At 33.4% G+C, this 18615-nt stretch overlaps 2 protein-coding genes across 7 annotated transcripts in view; one reads left to right on the forward strand and one right to left on the reverse strand.

Annotated features, from left to right (window-relative positions):
* The window catches only part of LOC149804563 (presenilin-1-like), a 77713-nt gene extending 75024 nt beyond the window's left edge, over window positions 1–2689 (forward strand). For all 5 annotated transcript variants that reach the window (XM_089941555.1, XM_089941571.1, XM_089941544.1 and 2 more), the window contains exon 11: window positions 991–2689. In XM_089941555.1, the coding sequence (XP_089797681.1) occupies window positions 991–1146 (156 nt within the window). In that variant the 3' untranslated portion in view covers window positions 1147–2689. The remainder of the gene's footprint in view (window positions 1–990) is intronic.
* A 4925-nt stretch (window positions 2690–7614) lies between these two features.
* The window catches only part of LOC149804564 (N-acetylated-alpha-linked acidic dipeptidase 2-like), a 62381-nt gene continuing 51380 nt past the window's right edge, over window positions 7615–18615 (reverse strand). For both annotated transcript variants that reach the window (XM_089941508.1, XM_089941500.1), the window contains exons 13-19: window positions 17045–17210; window positions 16764–16854; window positions 14817–14906; window positions 11268–11433; window positions 9780–9861; window positions 8825–8917; window positions 7615–8291 (exon numbers count right to left, since the gene is read on the reverse strand). In XM_089941508.1, the coding sequence (XP_089797634.1) occupies window positions 8084–8291; window positions 8825–8917; window positions 9780–9861; window positions 11268–11433; window positions 14817–14906; window positions 16764–16854; window positions 17045–17210 (896 nt within the window). In that variant the 3' untranslated portion in view covers window positions 7615–8083. The remainder of the gene's footprint in view (window positions 8292–8824; window positions 8918–9779; window positions 9862–11267; window positions 11434–14816; window positions 14907–16763; window positions 16855–17044; window positions 17211–18615) is intronic.

The raw sequence follows: 18615 nt of genomic DNA on the forward strand, positions 1-18615 counted from the left end.
CAGTCTAAAAGTGTTTGATGTCTACCTCACATAGTCTAAAAGTGTTTGATGTCTACCTCACATAGTCTAAAAGTGTTTGATGTCTACCTCACATAGTCTAAAAGTATTTGATGTCTACCTCACATACTCTAAAAGTGTTTGATGTCAACCTCACATAGTCTAAAAGTGTTTGATGTCAACCTCAACATAGTCTAAAAGTGTTTGATGTCTATCTCACATAGTCTGAAAGTGTTTGATGTCTACCTCACATAGTCTAAAGGTGTTTGATGTCTACCTCACATAGTCTAAAAGTGTTTGATGTCTACCTCACATAGTCTAAAAGTGTTTGATGTCTACCTCACATAGCCTAAAAGTGTTTGATGTCTACCTCACATAGTCTAAAAGTGTTTGATGTCTACCTCACATAGCCTAAAAGTTTTTGATGTCTACCTCACATAGTCTAAAGGTGTTTGATGTCTACCTCACATAGTCTAAAAGTGTTTGATGTCTACCTCACATAGTCTAAAAGTGTTTGATGTCTACCTCACATAGTCTAAAAGTGTTTGATGTCTACCTCACATAGCCTAAAAGTGTTTGATGTCTACCTCACATAGTCTAAAAGTGTTTGATGTCTACCTCACATAGCCTAAAAGTGTTTGATGTCTACCTCACATAGTCTAAAAGTGTTTGATGTCTACCTCACATAGTCTAAAAGTGTTTGATGTCTACCTCACATAGTCTAAAAGTGTTTGATGTCTACCTCACATAGCCTAAAAGTGTTTGATGTCTACCTCACAGTCTAAAAGTGTTTGATGTCTACCTCACATAGTCTAAAAGTGTTTGATGTCTACCTCACATAGCCTAAAAGTGTTTGATGTCTACCTCACATAGTCTAAAAGTTTTTGATGTCTACCTCACATAGTCTAAAAGTGTTTGATGTCTACCTCATAGTCTAAATGTGTTTGATATGTATTTAAAATGCACATTTAACTCTCTCATATTCTTTTGTAGGGTCTTTGTTTCACATTGCTTTTACTAGCAATATTCAAGAAAGCCCTTCCTGCTCTTCCCATCTCCATAACCTTTGGACTTGTTTTCAATTTTGCAACAAGTGAACTGGTACAGCCTTTCATGGACAGTCTAGCTAGTGAGCAAGTCTACATTTGATGTGATAAATTAACGACAACCAAATTCTAAGGAAGGTAACCGAGGACCAAACAACGCATAAAAGAAGGATAATTGTGATAAAAAAGAATGTTTGCAATTGATTCAAGACACTCAGATTGTAAATCTTATATAGTAGAATTTATGTACATTTGTATTGCCTATTATATCTATTTGACATGCTTTTGAGTTATTTGAACTAGTTATATTTTGAAATATTTTTTCACTTCAGAAATTGAAAAAAAGAATTTATTCATGTATAAGTAAGTTTTTGCAAGATGCATGATGACTGATCCCAACTCTTCAACCTTTGTGGTAAAAAACAATGGAACTGTCGGCGCTAATAATAGTGTATTACATGTAGAGGGCTTCCGTGATTACCAACCCAGTTTCGTACAGCTAAGAAAAATAGCAGTGGATGATTGAGGTTTGTCTGATAGGTACAGGTAAATTCAACCAATCGTTTATTAAAAATTTATGCATGGATAAAAAAATGAATTTTAAGTTTCTCATATATTTATTGAAACTTTTAAGAAGATGATTTCTGCTTAATTTTATACATGTTTTCTTTTAATCTTTCTAATTGCACTTGCAGTGATCTATGTTTTAGCAATAAATTATACTGGCTGTTATTGTGAATTGTCTTAAGGGCATGTCAACCAAGACAGTGACAGGTAGTAAGCACTGTGCCATGATGTTTTAAATGGTCTTGAGGTCAAGTCAACCAAGACAGTGACAGGCAGGAAGCACTGTGCCATGCTCTGTTAGCTTTTTAAGTAGAAACCATGTTCAGATAATACTAATCACATTTACTGGAGGTGGTCGAAAGTTTAAATTGCCAGTTATATCTTTCTCAGTGACAAGCACAGCTTGGTCGATGAGCAGATGCTTGAAAGGGGAAATTAAAGAAGAAATCAATTAGTACTTGCAAATTTATTGGTGGTAATTGAATCTGAGGATAGATCAGAAAGTGGGAAATCAGGGATCACACATTTTATATATAAAAACTTTGTTATATATAAAAACTTTGTGTGTGTCTAATTCTTTCATATATTGTATCAATTGCTAGGTCAGAATAAACAAATTTACTTTTATCTCCAACTTTCCCTATATAATAATATGACAAAATAAATGTATACATGAATTGCTGGCCCCTCATCTGCCAGAAGGTGATTACAATTTCAAACTATACAATATCTTTGTATTTATGACTAAGCCCAGTTTTTGGACAAAACTTGCATTGTCCATTTTTTCTTCTCTTCATTTCACATCAGTTTCAAGCAGTATTATGCAAATTGGCAAACATTATTATTCAGTTTGCAAATGTTTTTCATGTCAAAACAAACACCATATTTTTTTCTTCTTTTGTAAGTGAGCAGAGTTTAACATACTTTTCAGACTTTTGCCCTTTTGTGTAAATACATGTTAATATGTTTATTATTTGTCAAATATGCATCATTGAAATTTGTACTTTAAAGTTTAGTAATGTCAGAGTTCACAAAATATGATGATGAAGCTAAATAAAAGGTTAGTTAGATTTTAAAAAGTCTCTTTTATTATTTAATTTGTTCCAAGGTTTATTATTTTCTTACTTTTACTGCACTGGAACTATGTTTCTCTTTTCATTGCTGACAACTTATTTATCAAATATGACAGTAAGTTAGTTTTAGCTGTCCTAAGTTCTAATAGCTTGTGCAAAGCCAATCTTTATTGTGTTTGTCCATATGTTGTCCCTGCATTTTGTTGATAATAGGAATATTAAATTGGACCTGTTCATTGCTTCAGTGTCCAATCCACTTCTGTTTCTGCACAAAAATTCCCTTAACTATATATAGATTTGATCCAAATTTGGCATGCAGCTTGATATTTATGAGACCTTTGCTGATATTGACTTTCAACATTCTGTAGTATGGTTTAGTGCCATTATTATCAATAACTGTCAGACCTACCACCTTTCACTTGCGCACAAAATCTATCCTAATTATTAAATTTTAACCAAATTTGGTATGCAGGACTTGGCTGAATTCATTTGTCAGCTACGTCAATTGATGAGACAGTGGTTAAGTTCATTTATCAGTCAGCTACCTCATCATTCTTTAGCGGAGTTAAAATCCCTGATTGTCTGACACACCCACTTTCTTTTCTGCATAATTAATCCCATGATTATTATTTGTGTTTTAGCTAGATTTGTTATTAGTGCTTGAAAACTCAGTTCAGATGTCAGCATTTTACATAATTTGTCAGAGTTACAGACCTTATTGTCAGACTTCCCAGCTTTTGTCTTTTTCGCATAATGACTATACAATAAAAGAAGTTTTATCTTCAAGCAGCTGTTAGAGTGATGCATGCTTACAGTACTTCTCATAATTTTTCACAATCTTTTCGCTAATGAAATCCTTTCCGATTTTGGAGGATAATTTAGTTTTTGATGGTCAGAGCCCAACATAATAGGTTTTTTGTATCTTAAAATAATGGCATTTGTCTAGTGGAAGCTTTATTGTCATGTCTACATTACATGCATAGGAAGTTTGGTTCACTTTTAACAGAACACCACCACCACCAACAGTCAATGGAGTTGTACTGATCAAATAAAATGTAGACTTCAGCTTCGAAATGTTTGCATCATTTCTTGAACATCACATCCTGTGCAATTGTAGCAATTTCTACATACATTTATCATTTAAGTCTATACCTCTACCATGTGTAGTATAGATATTTATTTCATTCATCTTGTGTTAGAACAGTGATTGTAATGTAATACCTTCTAGCAGATATATGGGAGAAATAACAAAGTTACGTCTCCGTGAGGTTTTTAAATTTTTAATCGGCAGCTGTGATGATGATGAAATGAATCACCAGATGAAGAAGAAGAATGAAAAGAAGAAGACTACAGCACATACACATGAAACATATAAATAATTAAAAGTAAACGAATCTATCACACACGGACAATTCACAAAATGATAAGGCGCAGAATTATTATAAAACTTCCACAATGTAATTAATGAAAACTTGTTAGTACCATGTAGTATTTTGAGGTACAATAGTTATTTTCTTTGATACCATTTACAAGATATTGAGTAACATATTGCACCCATAAATGTTGAAGTTGACTCCTGGAGAGTCATTGGAAGAGTGAACAATGGAATAGGGAACTTGTTAATGTAATCGGCGTTTGCATGTTAAGCATGTGCAATGTAAGCAACTCACCATGCAAACCACAGAACAATACGTATGTGGACATTGGACACCACTGTACTGAATCTGTAACACCAAAATACCAAACACACACAACAACAATAACAACAGTTGGTTTACATACTCCTGGGCTGGGTTAAATGGCATCCCGACATTTATCAAGTAAAATCAAATTAAAACCACAACAAGATATAACATTTATGCTTGTACAAAAACAACTTTACTTTATACCCTTCTTATCTACCATAGTGATATTACTTTGACTAATCTAATAGATCAGCTCCAGTGGGATTTGAACCAACCCAATTCTTCCTGGAAGATCACTACCATCACATTTATTTACTATTCTAAAGTAACTGATCCATAAATAAATATACAGCTTTAATAAAATACCTGAGATATCAGATATAATTATTATACTATAATATGCTAGCTATCAAATATACATATAAATGAAGAATGTTGCCTTTCTTCATCAAGCTGAAATAAAATAGAAATATCAACTATTAATTAGCCTGAAATACTAGAAACATAGCAAATGTGCAATACTAATTAAATGGAGAAAAAATTATATATAGATATTTTTGTTTAGATAAAAAATTGCTTTAAATCAGGCTGTCTTCAAATGCTGTGACTAAAGGTGATACCCATTCCCCATCCCTGTTCGGTGGTTTACTGACTGCCAGACCTCCTGGGTGCTGGGGTATGTAGAGACAGGGTATTACTTGAGGATATGCCATCTGACCAATGGACAGTATCCTCCATACAAACTGTCTGTGTATTTAGTGAAGATGAAGTCTCTGATGCAGGGGTAGTCAGAGCAATCTCTCTTCTGGGGGTTACAGTGTCCTGCTGAGACAATCAGCGTAGCTTCTGAAATTTAACAATTTCACCAGGTTCTTGAAGTGTTATGCCAAAATAAACATTATTGGAAAAGTAAGTCATCTTTGTGATTGCCTTCAATAAATTCTGCATACAATAATTACTCACACAATAGCCAATGTGTGTTTCTTATTTAACTGCATACACAACCAAGCAGCAGATAATGTGGTGGTTGATAAAAGATTCTCACAATTTAATGAACATAAAAAAAAAAACGAAAGCTGCCAACATGTTTGCTGGGCTTGGCGGTGTTATTAGACGCAATCAGTTGACTAGTAAATAATATCCGCTTTATTAGCTGGAAATTAAAAGGGTATGAAATTGTACATGCATTCAGCTTAAAAAAATTATTCTAAAGTGACTGGTGACCATTGAGGGCCTACTGCACTTAGTTCTCTGGTTTTACATGTGTATGGTGTTTGCTTATGAACTAGTTATTAATTTCCTATTTTTTATACAAATATTTTACTGTAACGTTTATAGAAAAGCAAGTTCACATGCGCAAGTCGTTCTCTGCACTTTGCACAATGATTAGTAGTTCTCACACGTTTCTTTCAATATTCACAAAATCTGAAGTAAAAGTACATGCATGCTGAAAGCATGTGTTGATTGTTAATTATTCTTGCTGGAGTCGTTCAAATGAATAGGCATACAAGTGTTAACTATTAGAAATTTACAATGGATAAATGTACACAGAACCGCATGTGAGAAAATTTTTGCAGTATGAAATTTGTACAGTGTCTGTTCATAGACCCTGGAACATAATGAACCATACACATGCTTCGTCTTTCTTAACCTAATTTTGCTTTTAATTTTTCCCATTGAATTCAGACACAATGATCTCTGACAAAATTATTGAATAGTTGCAATATGTGTGCAATTTTTGCAATGGAATTACATTTATTATGGATTAATTGCAAGCCCCGACAGTGCAATATCAGACGGCAAGTAAACGATGTTAATACTTTGTTCATGCTATATATTAGACATTGAATTCAGACACAATTATCTGGGACAAAATTATTGAATATTGTAAATCTGTGTGCAATTTTTCAATGGAATTACATGCGTTATGGATGAACTGCATGCCGTGATGGCATGATAGTAAAGGGTGTTGATACTCTATTCATTGTATACATTAGACATGAATACATGTATATGTGCCAATGCGTTGTTCTCTGAAAAAAGTAAAATACTATAAAACCCAACATTAACGTGACCCCACTATTAATGTGATCCAATTGTTTGGATGCCAGTTATCATGGTATAGCAGGGTTCCACTGTATCTCATGGAACTATATCATACTAGGAAACAAGGCAACACTTCCAGACTAAGATCAGTTTCAGCAAACCACCTCTTTATCATGGAACCAAATAAAGAAATATTTTACAGAAGTTTTTAACATTTGGAGCCACTTATTTGGAACAGAATCCTTTAGGAAAGAGAAAGTACAAAAATATAAATGTATGTAATTAACACCTAAAAAAATGGATAAAAAGTGGAACCTGTTCAATATGACAAATATATTACAACTTAAATTATAAATTCTCAAATCTTCCACGTTATTTTCTCGTCATTTTTGTACTGTATATACACAGTGTACCTCTTCGGAACATGTTCGTACAAAATGTTCTGTTTATCATGCCATACATAAATTTACCTTTATTATCAAACTATGCTTTCTATATTGTGTGTGCAGCTATTTACGGTGTATGTAAATATGCAAATAATAGACAACCACAAGGAGGATTAGTTCCATGCAACTAATTAAGTCACCCACATTAAATAAAATTATTATTATCATTATTATTATTGTTGTTGTTGTTGTCTGCACATGCATAGGTGCCAATCAATCCAATAGAATGTAAACACCTCAGACTCTTTTTCTGGTAATTATGAAGTAATGCAACTTCATATCCAGAATATCCAGTCTTTTCTTGGCACAATTAGCATTTATGCTAGGCCAACACAATTAATCAATTAATTAATTGATATACGTGTGAAAATCAAGTTATGCAGTTGATTTCTGAAGGACATTTTACCACCATGCCATGAAAATTAATCTTTGATGTTGAATTTTGAGTTAACAGTGTGCTTAATCTCAACAGCATGTCAAAAATAACCAATTACTGGACGTTCCTCACCAGAAGAATAGGTTAGTCCATACATCCTGAAATGCTGCTGAACTTCAATTGCACTCTCTCTCTTTCCCAAATGACTTGCCATAGTCATGATGTATACACATAGTAACATTGTATAAATTGTCTAGTGCACAGAATGCATTTTTAAGAGTGCACTAGTTGGATCCATTTCAGAAAAACAGGATTCAGGTTTTTGTGTGGTTGACAGATGTCTGTTTGTTTCTACCCTAGACAAATAAATATAGCAACTGTAGATTCTTCTTTTATTCAATAATATGGCAAACGAATGAAAATATAAATCATAAGACATAAGCACCAATGATATCATGTAAAAGGATAATTAATTTCATGCTCCTTGGAGTCCTCCATCTGTAATAGTTGAAAAATGACGGAAAAACTGATTATTTATTGATTTACAGTTCCATACTCGAGACCAATTCTGGGTCTTACAGCCAGCCCTAGTTCACACATAGAAGGTGCTTGAAAAGTACACAATGATTGATAACTAATAATATAGTGAACTGAATACACATTCCTATTCAGATATGGTCAATCTTGAGATTTGTCTGACAATTTGTGACCTTGAATATCTAGAGAATATTTAAAACATATAAGTGTTTTACATGTCTTATTTTGGAAGACACTTATCATACTTTTCAAGAGTTCTGGCCGGTAGCAAAAATGTCAGGGAAAAACCCAGAAACTTGCAGCATATACCCTAATAGCTGTACATAAAATGTGTTACATCTCTCAGTGTGGATGCTGCAGACTGGATTGTGAACAGGATGACAGAGTAATGGTGTTTCAAGATCTCCCATCTTTTAGCTTTGTCAGGAGCTTTGTCAATATCAAACAATCCATCAATCAGGCCTGGGAAACTGCTCCCAGCATAGTTATCCACGCTACTCTCTGCAAGCAGAATATGCCTGGAAAAAGAAAGTGCATTTAGTTTAAATCATTTACCCATGCCGTATTATTTAAAACATAAATATTATGAGCAATTTTAAATAAGGTTCTCCTTGGCATTCATCGAAAATGTATTGTTTAAACTTATTTCAATATTTATAAGGGTTATTTTTGAAATAGCAATGTAATATTTTGCCAGATTCAGTGCAAACCATATCTTAGAGAATATGACAAGGAGTACAGCAGAGTTTAAAGTTATGCAAGTAGATTTTAGAAGAAATAAAAATTATTGAGTGATTTTTAGTGTTTTCCTACTTTACTTTTGAAGTATTTTAAGTGTGAAATATTCGGTGAGCAGACTGAAATGAAAATGAACATAAAATGGCACTGAAATGTCATAAAGATCATCTGTCAAATATGTCTGCACCAAATTTTATGTATTCAATATTAAATCTGAGATGGAAGTTGACTGTGACACATGGAAAATGACCAACATTAAGCATGCAAGAATGAATGGAAAAAAGAAAGAAAAATGAAAATACAGAAAAGTTACCTTTTCAATCGCCTTCCTGGTAGCCCAGCAGGGTCCAGAAATGCTCTATCCAAATTCATCAACTGATCGTTGATCATTCTTACTGCAAGTGGACTGGATGAATGAAGAAGATAATAGTTACTTATTTAGCGAAGCAAATATATACACCATCAACTTCTAAAGGCCTGCAAAACACAGCAGGTAGGGTTCCTGGTGACACCAATCTTTAATTAGTGACTTTCAAAAAAATTCAGAAAAGAGGACCATTTATTCAAAACTGATTTTACAAGAAATTTCAACATATTCCACTTTGACACTGACATAAGTTCATTTTGGAAACAAGGTAGAAAACCCAGAGAAAATCACTGACCTTGGGTAGGCAGTTCCACTTACCCTTGTATGGGTCATAATCAGAAATTGAACCCAGAATCGTAAAGGTGTAAAGCATGTGTCGTACTGCTTCACTATTCAGGACACTGATTTCCTCCACCAACATGAGTACCATATGCCAACACCTGTGTCCTCATGTGCAAACAAAATTGTGCAATCAATTACGGTGAATTTTTATCTGATACAAATATCTTAATTTTTTCCTAACCTCTTGTTTTTTAAGGGTGAGAAATTATACAAAATATGTATGGTTACTTGGTTTTAGGAAGGAGGAATTTGTCTTGGAAGTTTATACTTTGTGTTAATGAATGAAATAAGACAGTGTCAAACTATAATCAAGATTCTTGCATGCCCATTAAATGTAAGCATGTTACCGATTCATGTTTAGTCAAACCTTAAATAATGGTTTATATTATTTTTATTTTATGCTCTGTCCCTCTTTAGAACAAGCTTTTTCATCAAATAATACATGTACCATTTTAATAATTTTTATGACAAAATAATCCAGGATCAGTCATCTCTGAATGTAATAAACAACAAAGGTGGTCTTATTTCAAAACCTTCCATTAACCGTTTTCTCACTTACTCATTTCTATTGACAGTGTTAATGTTGTGTTGAAAATTCTCAACTTCAGTTGAGAAATTCTGTACCGCAATCTCCAACAAATCTGTAAAAAAAAGTATTTAATTTAATACCTTCATTTAGGCAGTTAGGAAAAGAGAAAGATGGTGAATGCAGTGGAGGTTTCATTATCCAGACAAATTAAAGATTTTATCTGGATAATTGTTTGCTTGTATAACAAATAATATAGAATATATTTTATTGCTTTATAGATAAAATCTAGGAATACAAATGATCAATTATCAAGATTTAAAGTCCTGTCTATATCTGTAAAAAATATTATTATTGTTAGACATAACAAAACTGCTTCAGCTTAAGGTGTATGGGGGTGGGTGGGTAAAAATGGTTGTTACATTCTGTACATCCCACTAAACGAACATGTAACAAATAGTTTATTTAGGCTACACTTTGTTCTGTTTATTTATGTTTTTATTTATCGTTGAGCAGCCATAATATTCTACCACAAACCAGTGGTGATTATAAAGGTGACATGTGTCTCTGATTAAGATTTACAAATAAATTTGGTTTAAGTTTTCTTATTCAACTATAATTTGCCTAATAGCTTACTAAGGTACCAGCAACCTCGAAACCAATGGGATAACCTCATTGGGAGGTAATGCATGTCAATCTGGAAACAAATGAGATAAACTCATTCGGAAGTATTGTATAGTAATCTGGAAACCAATGGGATAACCTTGTTGTGAAGTCTTGCATGGCAATCAGGAAACCAAATGGAAAATATTGGGAAGTGTTTGTATGACAGCCTGGAAACTAATGGGATAAGCTTGTTGGAGTGTGTTGTATGGCAACCTGGAACCCAAATGAAAAACATTGGGAAGTCTTGTATGGCAGAATGGAAACCAATGGCATAACCTCATTGGGAAGTATTGCAAGGCAATCTGGAAACCAATGGCATAAATTTGTTATGAAGTAATGCATGGCAGTCTGGAAACAACAGCATCAACAACATCATAAAGTATTGTATGTGATCATTCTTTTCAAGCATCAGCTGCAGGAGGAATGCGCATTTTAGACTCACAGACATACCCTCCCCATCATTTTGTAACAGGATAGAGGTCAAATTTGGTGACCATTCTGTCTTTCTGGGAACTTTCAGTGTACAGAGATGATAATTGTATCTAGCTTAACAGTATAACTGCCTTTACTGTCAAGATATCAAGTAAAATTGGACTGAAAAATATGATCCTTGCCCCATACTCAAGGGGTGGGTGGGAATTAAACATATCTCTAAAATATATTTGCCTATCTACATATATTTTGAAAGCAGATTTTAAATTGTAGTTCCTTTTGTATTGGTAAAAACTTTAAAGAAGCTTCATTATGCACAATTTGAGTCATGGATGGACAGGCTTGCATGATCCTGCTTTTTTCAACAAGTGGTAAGGACATTCCAGTATGTGATGCTGGAAGGAAAGCAGAGACAATACCTACGTGTACTTATTCCATTAGCGGATAATGTCTTGTTATAATCCTTCAGTAGTGTCTGAGTTAGCTCTTGAAGTGTCCGAGAGTAATCGGACACATTGAAAGGAATGATGACCGTGTCTGCCAGATTCCGTGCCATTTCAGCCCAAATTTGTCCCATAGCTCTGTGATACTGAAATATATATATGTGTCGTTTAATATTTTATAATGATGACAAATTCTTATGTCCAATATCGATGTCTGATAAGTGAATATATAAAATGACTTTCACCAAGGTTACAAGTAAAGAATTCATTTGTATCCATAAGAAAGCCCAAAGTAAATATGTAATATATCAGAACCGTTTTACAAAATACGTTTTATTTGCTTAGTTTCCTTTCTTAATAAATAGCAAGCAATGGGATAAATAGTAATAAGAAACTACTTGTGTGCAATTTATCAACAATTGGGGGAAAAAATCTGAGGAAACGTAAAGCAAGTTTGATGCTAGTAATGTTTTGCTTGATTTTCTGCCAACATGTGCAATTTTAAATATCTTCTTAGCAACAATAAATCCATCATATAAATCCATAATATGACAGCTCTTCCACACTGGATTGCCTTTGTAAAGCTCTGGAACTGGCACATCTGGATATGCAAGAAAGATGAAACATAGGCAATAACTGAGGAGTATGAATATTGCCACTCTGACAGGATGTTAGAGGCCATGTTAGGGTTTTTGACTGGCAAGTTAGCTATAAGTGCCAATTGTTCAAGCTGGTCAAAGGTCAGTTATCTACATTTATTAAACAGAGCGAGAAAAAAAACCTAATGTGCATAAGTTGATTTCTTAGAACTGAGTGTTGTAATGTAATGATCTTCCTCCACAACCAATTAATATGGATAGATAATCATTGTGATACCAAGATTCACCTGTTAATCAAAGCATCAGGTGGCCAACTAGCCAATCTATTAACGGTAAGAAGAATATGAGCTCCATGGCAACTACAGTGTGACCCGCTATAGCATGTTCCGTTATAACACAAATTCGGATATAACATGATTGAGGTGTGGCTCCCAAAATTTCATATACACTGTACATGTATTTTTTTCTTACACAAAAAAGTCTTTCTTAAAAGTACCAAAAAAAATTTAAAAGTTTATTATCATTTTGGGTTAGAGATCGCATATGAATATTACAAGATGATCATGGCATGGTTCCTGAAATTTTATATGTATTTTTCTTGTACATGAAAAAGTAGTTTTTTCTTCTTAAAAGTATGAAAAATAATTTATAAAAAGTTTATTCTGGGATCGTTGAGAGCTTCGCCAATGTTGCAAACTTGGATTTTGTTTTCCTTATTGGTGGCAAAATATACCACCTGGCAACTTCTTTTTATTGGTGACATTGTTGGCTGTTTAAACTTGTATATACAACCATTGGTTTTGAGTGGAGAAATTCAGAGGCCCCATGAAAGGAAGCCACAATCTGGATATAAAATGCACTGAAATTTATCTATTGTTACATAAACAAATTCTTTGTCCATACTGACAAACCATCTTGACATCTAGCATAAGTACTGTTTGTTGTGAGATATCTGCTTTTTTGTTGTTGACATTTCTGGTAACGTAGATCAACCGGACAAGGCATTATCTCATAATCTATCTTTTGTTGGATTTTTGGCCGCTCGCTAGTAATTAATATATTTACAAAGACTGACATTTGTATGTGGATGGTAAGTAATATTTATCTTCTTTTCACTCAGCAATAAATCCTTGTCATCAGACCAGAACACCTGCGTCTCTATTGTCTGTTGACCCACTGTTAAATTTCTGATGCATGCATGGAAGGCAGGATCACATTGCTACCACAAATGTAAACAGAAAATAATCTTACTTATTGGTTTATTCAATAGGCAGGGAGGAACAGTAACTAGAATGGTCCAAACGATGGCCAATTCCTTTTTAAAAATATACCCAGATAAAATTGCTGTAATTTCAAAGGAAACAGATTACCATTGAAGCACAGATTGTTATGAAAACGTACTCAGCAAATGGAAATAAAATCAGTCTCAATCATGCAATACAATTATTTGATGTTGCTACCACAATAAAAAATGGGCATCTGTTTGGTTCTCCAAAACTGGCCTTTAGCAGTGACTTCAGCAATGCATACACCCTTCATCAAAGAAATCTGACTAAAATCTTCAGTAAAACCAAATAACTTTTCTTCAAAGGAAGTCAGTACCAAACTTAAATAAAAGTAATGGAATCTGATGGATTTTTGCATTTTCCAACATGATTGGAACACGTTAACTGTGCTGTGAAAGTTTCCTTTTTGCAGGGAAAAAGTTTATGCGTACGAACGCTACCAATGGCAGCTTAAAATGCAAACTAACTTTTACCGACTCAGGACGTACTAAAAAGTAAATGTGCTTTGTCATTCGTTACGTGATTTGTTATGTTTTTCCAATGAATTCAGACCAATATGACCTGTGACAAAATTATTGAAAATTTTAAATCTGTGTGTGCATATTTTTGATGGAATCACTTGTATTGTGGATTCAATGTATATAATGAGATTTGCAGGTGAGTACACAGTGTTGATACTCTATTCATGCTTCACATTAGACATGTATATATAAACATTATTGATGTATATGTACCAACTCGTGGTTCTTTAAATAAAGTAAACTATTATATATACCTTCTCTGTTTTCACTACAGGTGTATTTCTCATTTAATATGCATCGATTTAAGACAGTAACTGTGCTGATGAAGCATGTATTTTACCACCCACATTTATTTTCAACCCCCACCCCCAGCAACTTTTTGGGGTACATGCATCATAATTTCTTCAGCTAACTGACCTGGTTGCTTATAATACGGTTCAGTCTATAACAAGGTCGGGTTCTATGGCTCCCAACTACTGTGTTATAGCAGGGTTACACTCTAATATTTTAACTAAGTAAGGGAAACACAGGATCATTTTTGCAATTGAGTTTTAACCACGTAGGTACAAAATGCATGCATCACAGATTGTACAAATTAACATTTCAGCTAAGTCAGAATTTGGAAAAAGTATTTAATTGGAAAAGGGGTCTTACATAAGGCTGCATTGACATAGACATGTACAAAGGGGTCCACTGACATACTGACATAGACATGTACAAAGGTGTCCATGGACATAGACATGTACAAAGGTGTCCATGGACATAGACATGTACAAAGGTGTCCATGGACATAGACATGTACAAAGGGGTCCATTGACATAGACATGTACAAAGGGGTCCATTGACATAGACATGTACAAAGGGGTGTATTGACAAAGATATGCACAAAGGGGTGCATTCACATAGACATGTACAAAGGGGTGCATTGACATAGATATGTACAAAGGGGTGCATTAACATAAGGTTGGACAGTTGTGTGGGTGTACATTTACATGCATCCTCCAAAGACAGAACAAGGAAAATGCATACATCAGAACACATTACAAAATTGTCTTCTTTGCCATCATCATTTTCATTATGATTATCATCATCCTCATCAGCTTATTATAATTATTATTATTACCTTAAATCCTTGATCTATCAGATGCTTGACTGCATAGAATGTTTCATATACTGAGTGGTACAATGGATAGGACGAGATATGAAATCGTTTCTGTGAAAACAAAAAACATAATGGGCAATAAAGAAGCTTAACTACCTATCCACCCACCCACTTAACTATCTATGCATTTATCTACCTATCATATACATACACCTTAATATACCAACAAGCCTTCTTTCATTCATACATACATATATATACATACATACATATTATTTGTCAGATTCTATGATAAAACAATTTTTGTATTCTACAATTTACATCTGTCTGGTCTTGATCTTCTTGGGAGTATTTAATTGAAACAATAAAATTATATCAAAGGAACTGCAAAGTAAATTCAGTTTTAAAGTAACAAATTACATATACTGTTGCAAATTTAATATTAAATGGCAAAGTAAAAGAAACAGACATTTATTTTGAACGTCCCAATACTTTATTCTTATATCAAAATTCGTTTCATCAAAAGATTTTTGTAAAGCCGTGGCATCAAATTGGTAATTAAATTAATGGTCCATGTCCAAACTGATAATCTGATAAATTTAGAATTGATTTCAGCAATATACATTGGCAATTAAAGTTCTTGGTAATTTAATGACAGACATTACAACATTAACTATCACAATATAGGTTAGCAGTTAATGTAGTAAACACCTGTATGACAGCTAATATAGCACTGACTGCAGCAATATAGTTTAGCAATAACTGCATTAGTACTTAATTGTCATTGATTTATCAATGAGCAGTAAATTTTAAAATATGTTACTAATTTGTGAAAATGATAAAGAGATATTGATCTCACTTTATGTCAATGAATAGCTTATTTTGATGATGGTTGTGACAGAAAACATAATGAAATGTGATATTAGATACATGTATGCAAATCATAATAAAACAAGAAAGGTGTAATAAAAAATGCAGAGTTGAAAAACCAAAGTATTGCAAATACTGTCCTTAAAATAAATCACACTATAAATTTATTCATTGAGTGTAATGTGTGTATTCTGTATGTTACTATTATTCAACCATTCATTGCCTCTAATGACATATGTTAAAACATTTGTCCTCTTTCATTAATATGAATGCAAAATACTAATGATATATGGGGGTGGGTGTGTGTGCATGTTTAGTAGTACAATAATTTGCATAATTTCATACTGCAAAATATATATTTTTCTCTATCATAGTGCTTATATACAAATGGTTTGGTTAGACTATACTCACTTCAAAGAGCAATGTAGAAAAAAAAATGAATATGTTGTCTAATTGTACATTCTTCAAAATTCCTTTTCAGCATAATTGATGTACTCTGCTTTGAGTGTATAAGCTACAATAATTGTCACTGTATATGGATAGTCATCATAGTGCTGCAAAATGCTCCATCAGTATTTCTGGTCTGAAAACATCTGCACAATTGTTTCTTTGTTTGTTAGTGTGTGTTTATTTTCTGGGTCACACTGAGGAATACATTATCATCTTAAGTGCTTCATGTACTGCACAACATGGTCAGATAAGCAGTTGTTTTGGATCATTATATTCATAGCATAATCTTATTAAGGCAGGTTCAGCTAAATAGATTTGGTTTAAATTGTTGAACCCATGTAGTGACCATTTTTCTAATGGTGTGAAATAATGTTTAAACCATTTTGACATTATGATGATAAGTATATGACATCTGACTGAAGTTTTTGGAGTTTAAATAATCACCACCCTACCCCACATTTCCTTGTTCTCGGGCATATAATAATGGTTTGGTTTGGTGTTTACGGCATAGCAACACAAGTACATTATTTTGTGCAGAGGCAACAGGCGTCCAGTACCTTGCTGAAGGATACACCACGATTTTGGATTTCAAAGTCTAGAATATTGAATGTGCTAAAGTTTGTGTTTGTCTTAAAACTTAGTACTTACACTATCATAGGTATAGCGTATATCGACGATAGGTACACCGAGCCTGTCACGAAAACCAGCATAGTCACTTCCAGAACCCGGAAGTTCAATTCTGTAAAGCATGAAGGTATTGTGTTACAGAGAAACATTCAAGACATATAATCCTAAACTTTGTCACACACATACACACACACACAATGGATGTATATATATGCACACACAAACAATGAGATATATAATTTGATCGTTGGCTGGTCCTGTTTAGCATTCAATAATATGAGAACAATTTATGCCATACTTACTTTGGTCGATCTTTATCCTCATTTGGCAAATAGTGCATCCATGTGTCATATACAGTTTTTCTGCCTAAGCTTATCTCTGTATCATTTGGATTTGGAACTCTTCTGGCTGCTTCATAGGTGATTTGAAAGAGCAGTGGTGTTCCAAGTGCTCGTAGTGTAGCATTACCTAGGATTGAGAAATTTACAACAAAAATTATGATTTTATCTTTCCTCATTACTAATGCAGACTTCTTGAATTTGTATTCAGATTTTTAATTTTAGGTTCCAAAACAAATGCACATAACATATGTGTAGTTTTATTCTCACAAACAGAATTTCTGAACTTGCAATATATCACAAAAGTTCAAAACATGAAAAATAATAATTAAGTAATGCATTTTCTTACAAATTGTAATTTTAAAATATTAAACTCACAAAAAGTAGATTACTGGTAAACAATTCCTACATATAAATATAACCCAGCCTCTGCCATTCCTACCCCTGGAGACAAAATCAACAGTGCAACAACTACAAGAATATTTTCCTCCAGCTGCAAGTGACAAAAAAGCACATGAGAGCAGACATTTTGGTTAACTGTGTGTCCAGCTCATGTACAGTTTCCACAGGAACATATCCTAAGAAATTTCAAACACAGTACCTGAAAAGGACATAGAGGTATGCCAACATTCTCTCTAATGTGCATGTTGCAAATACAAACTTCAACTTCCTTCTCTCAAAAGTTCATAATCTCTGTAGAGCACCCCCCATAAAGACCACATAGGAATTATCATATGATTTTAATTTGGTTGTGTAGCTGAAACATTTAAGTTACAAGTATGAAAACATGGCCAGCCCCCACCCACACCACATGATGAAATGTGAGCTGTCTTAAAAATGCATGTTACATTGCCTCAACACAGAAGCCACTGTTACACTGAAAGATGAGAAAATGAAACTTGACACAATTATTCATTAGATGCCACTAATAAATTTTACCATTTGAAAAGGGATTGAACAGACAAGGTTCATAGAGGTTAAAGGTCAGATGTTAATATGTTTGCTTATTCTTCTAACACTTGAATATGGAAGAAAGCAAATTTACTTTGTCATCAGTTATTTCTTACAGGGTTAGAAGCATATTTCTTTCAAAATTGTCAAGGTTTTTCAAGGTTCAAAATAATGCTTTTCAAGGTGTATTATTACATTGATTTTAAAGCATACATAAATGAAACTGTATGTAAACACAAGTTAATACTTACTATTACTCCATATGAGGAACATTTCTTGCAAATTTATTTTTTTAAAACAAAATACAACATGAAGCCAATAGTATGATCATTGATATCCTTCCCATTAATATTAAACATCCTATATTGGGGCATTAGAATAAAATGCCACTGAACCAAGTTCATTTTACTCTGTATACACTACACTATTTACAAGTTCCAAAATATTTTAGAGTGAATATTTCAGTTATTGTAGCTTGTCATCAAACTGTTTTTCAAGAGCTCCAAGTTGAGCGATTTTGTCCTCTTCACTTTTCCTCAAATTATTTTGATAAAGGAAATTTTCCTATGGATCTTTGCTTTCAA

This window comes from Sinohyriopsis cumingii, chromosome 2 (genome assembly GCF_028554795.1).
Source record: "Sinohyriopsis cumingii isolate HCF-2022 chromosome 2, ASM2855479v2, whole genome shotgun sequence".
NCBI lineage: Eukaryota > Metazoa > Mollusca > Bivalvia > Unionida > Unionidae > Sinohyriopsis > Sinohyriopsis cumingii.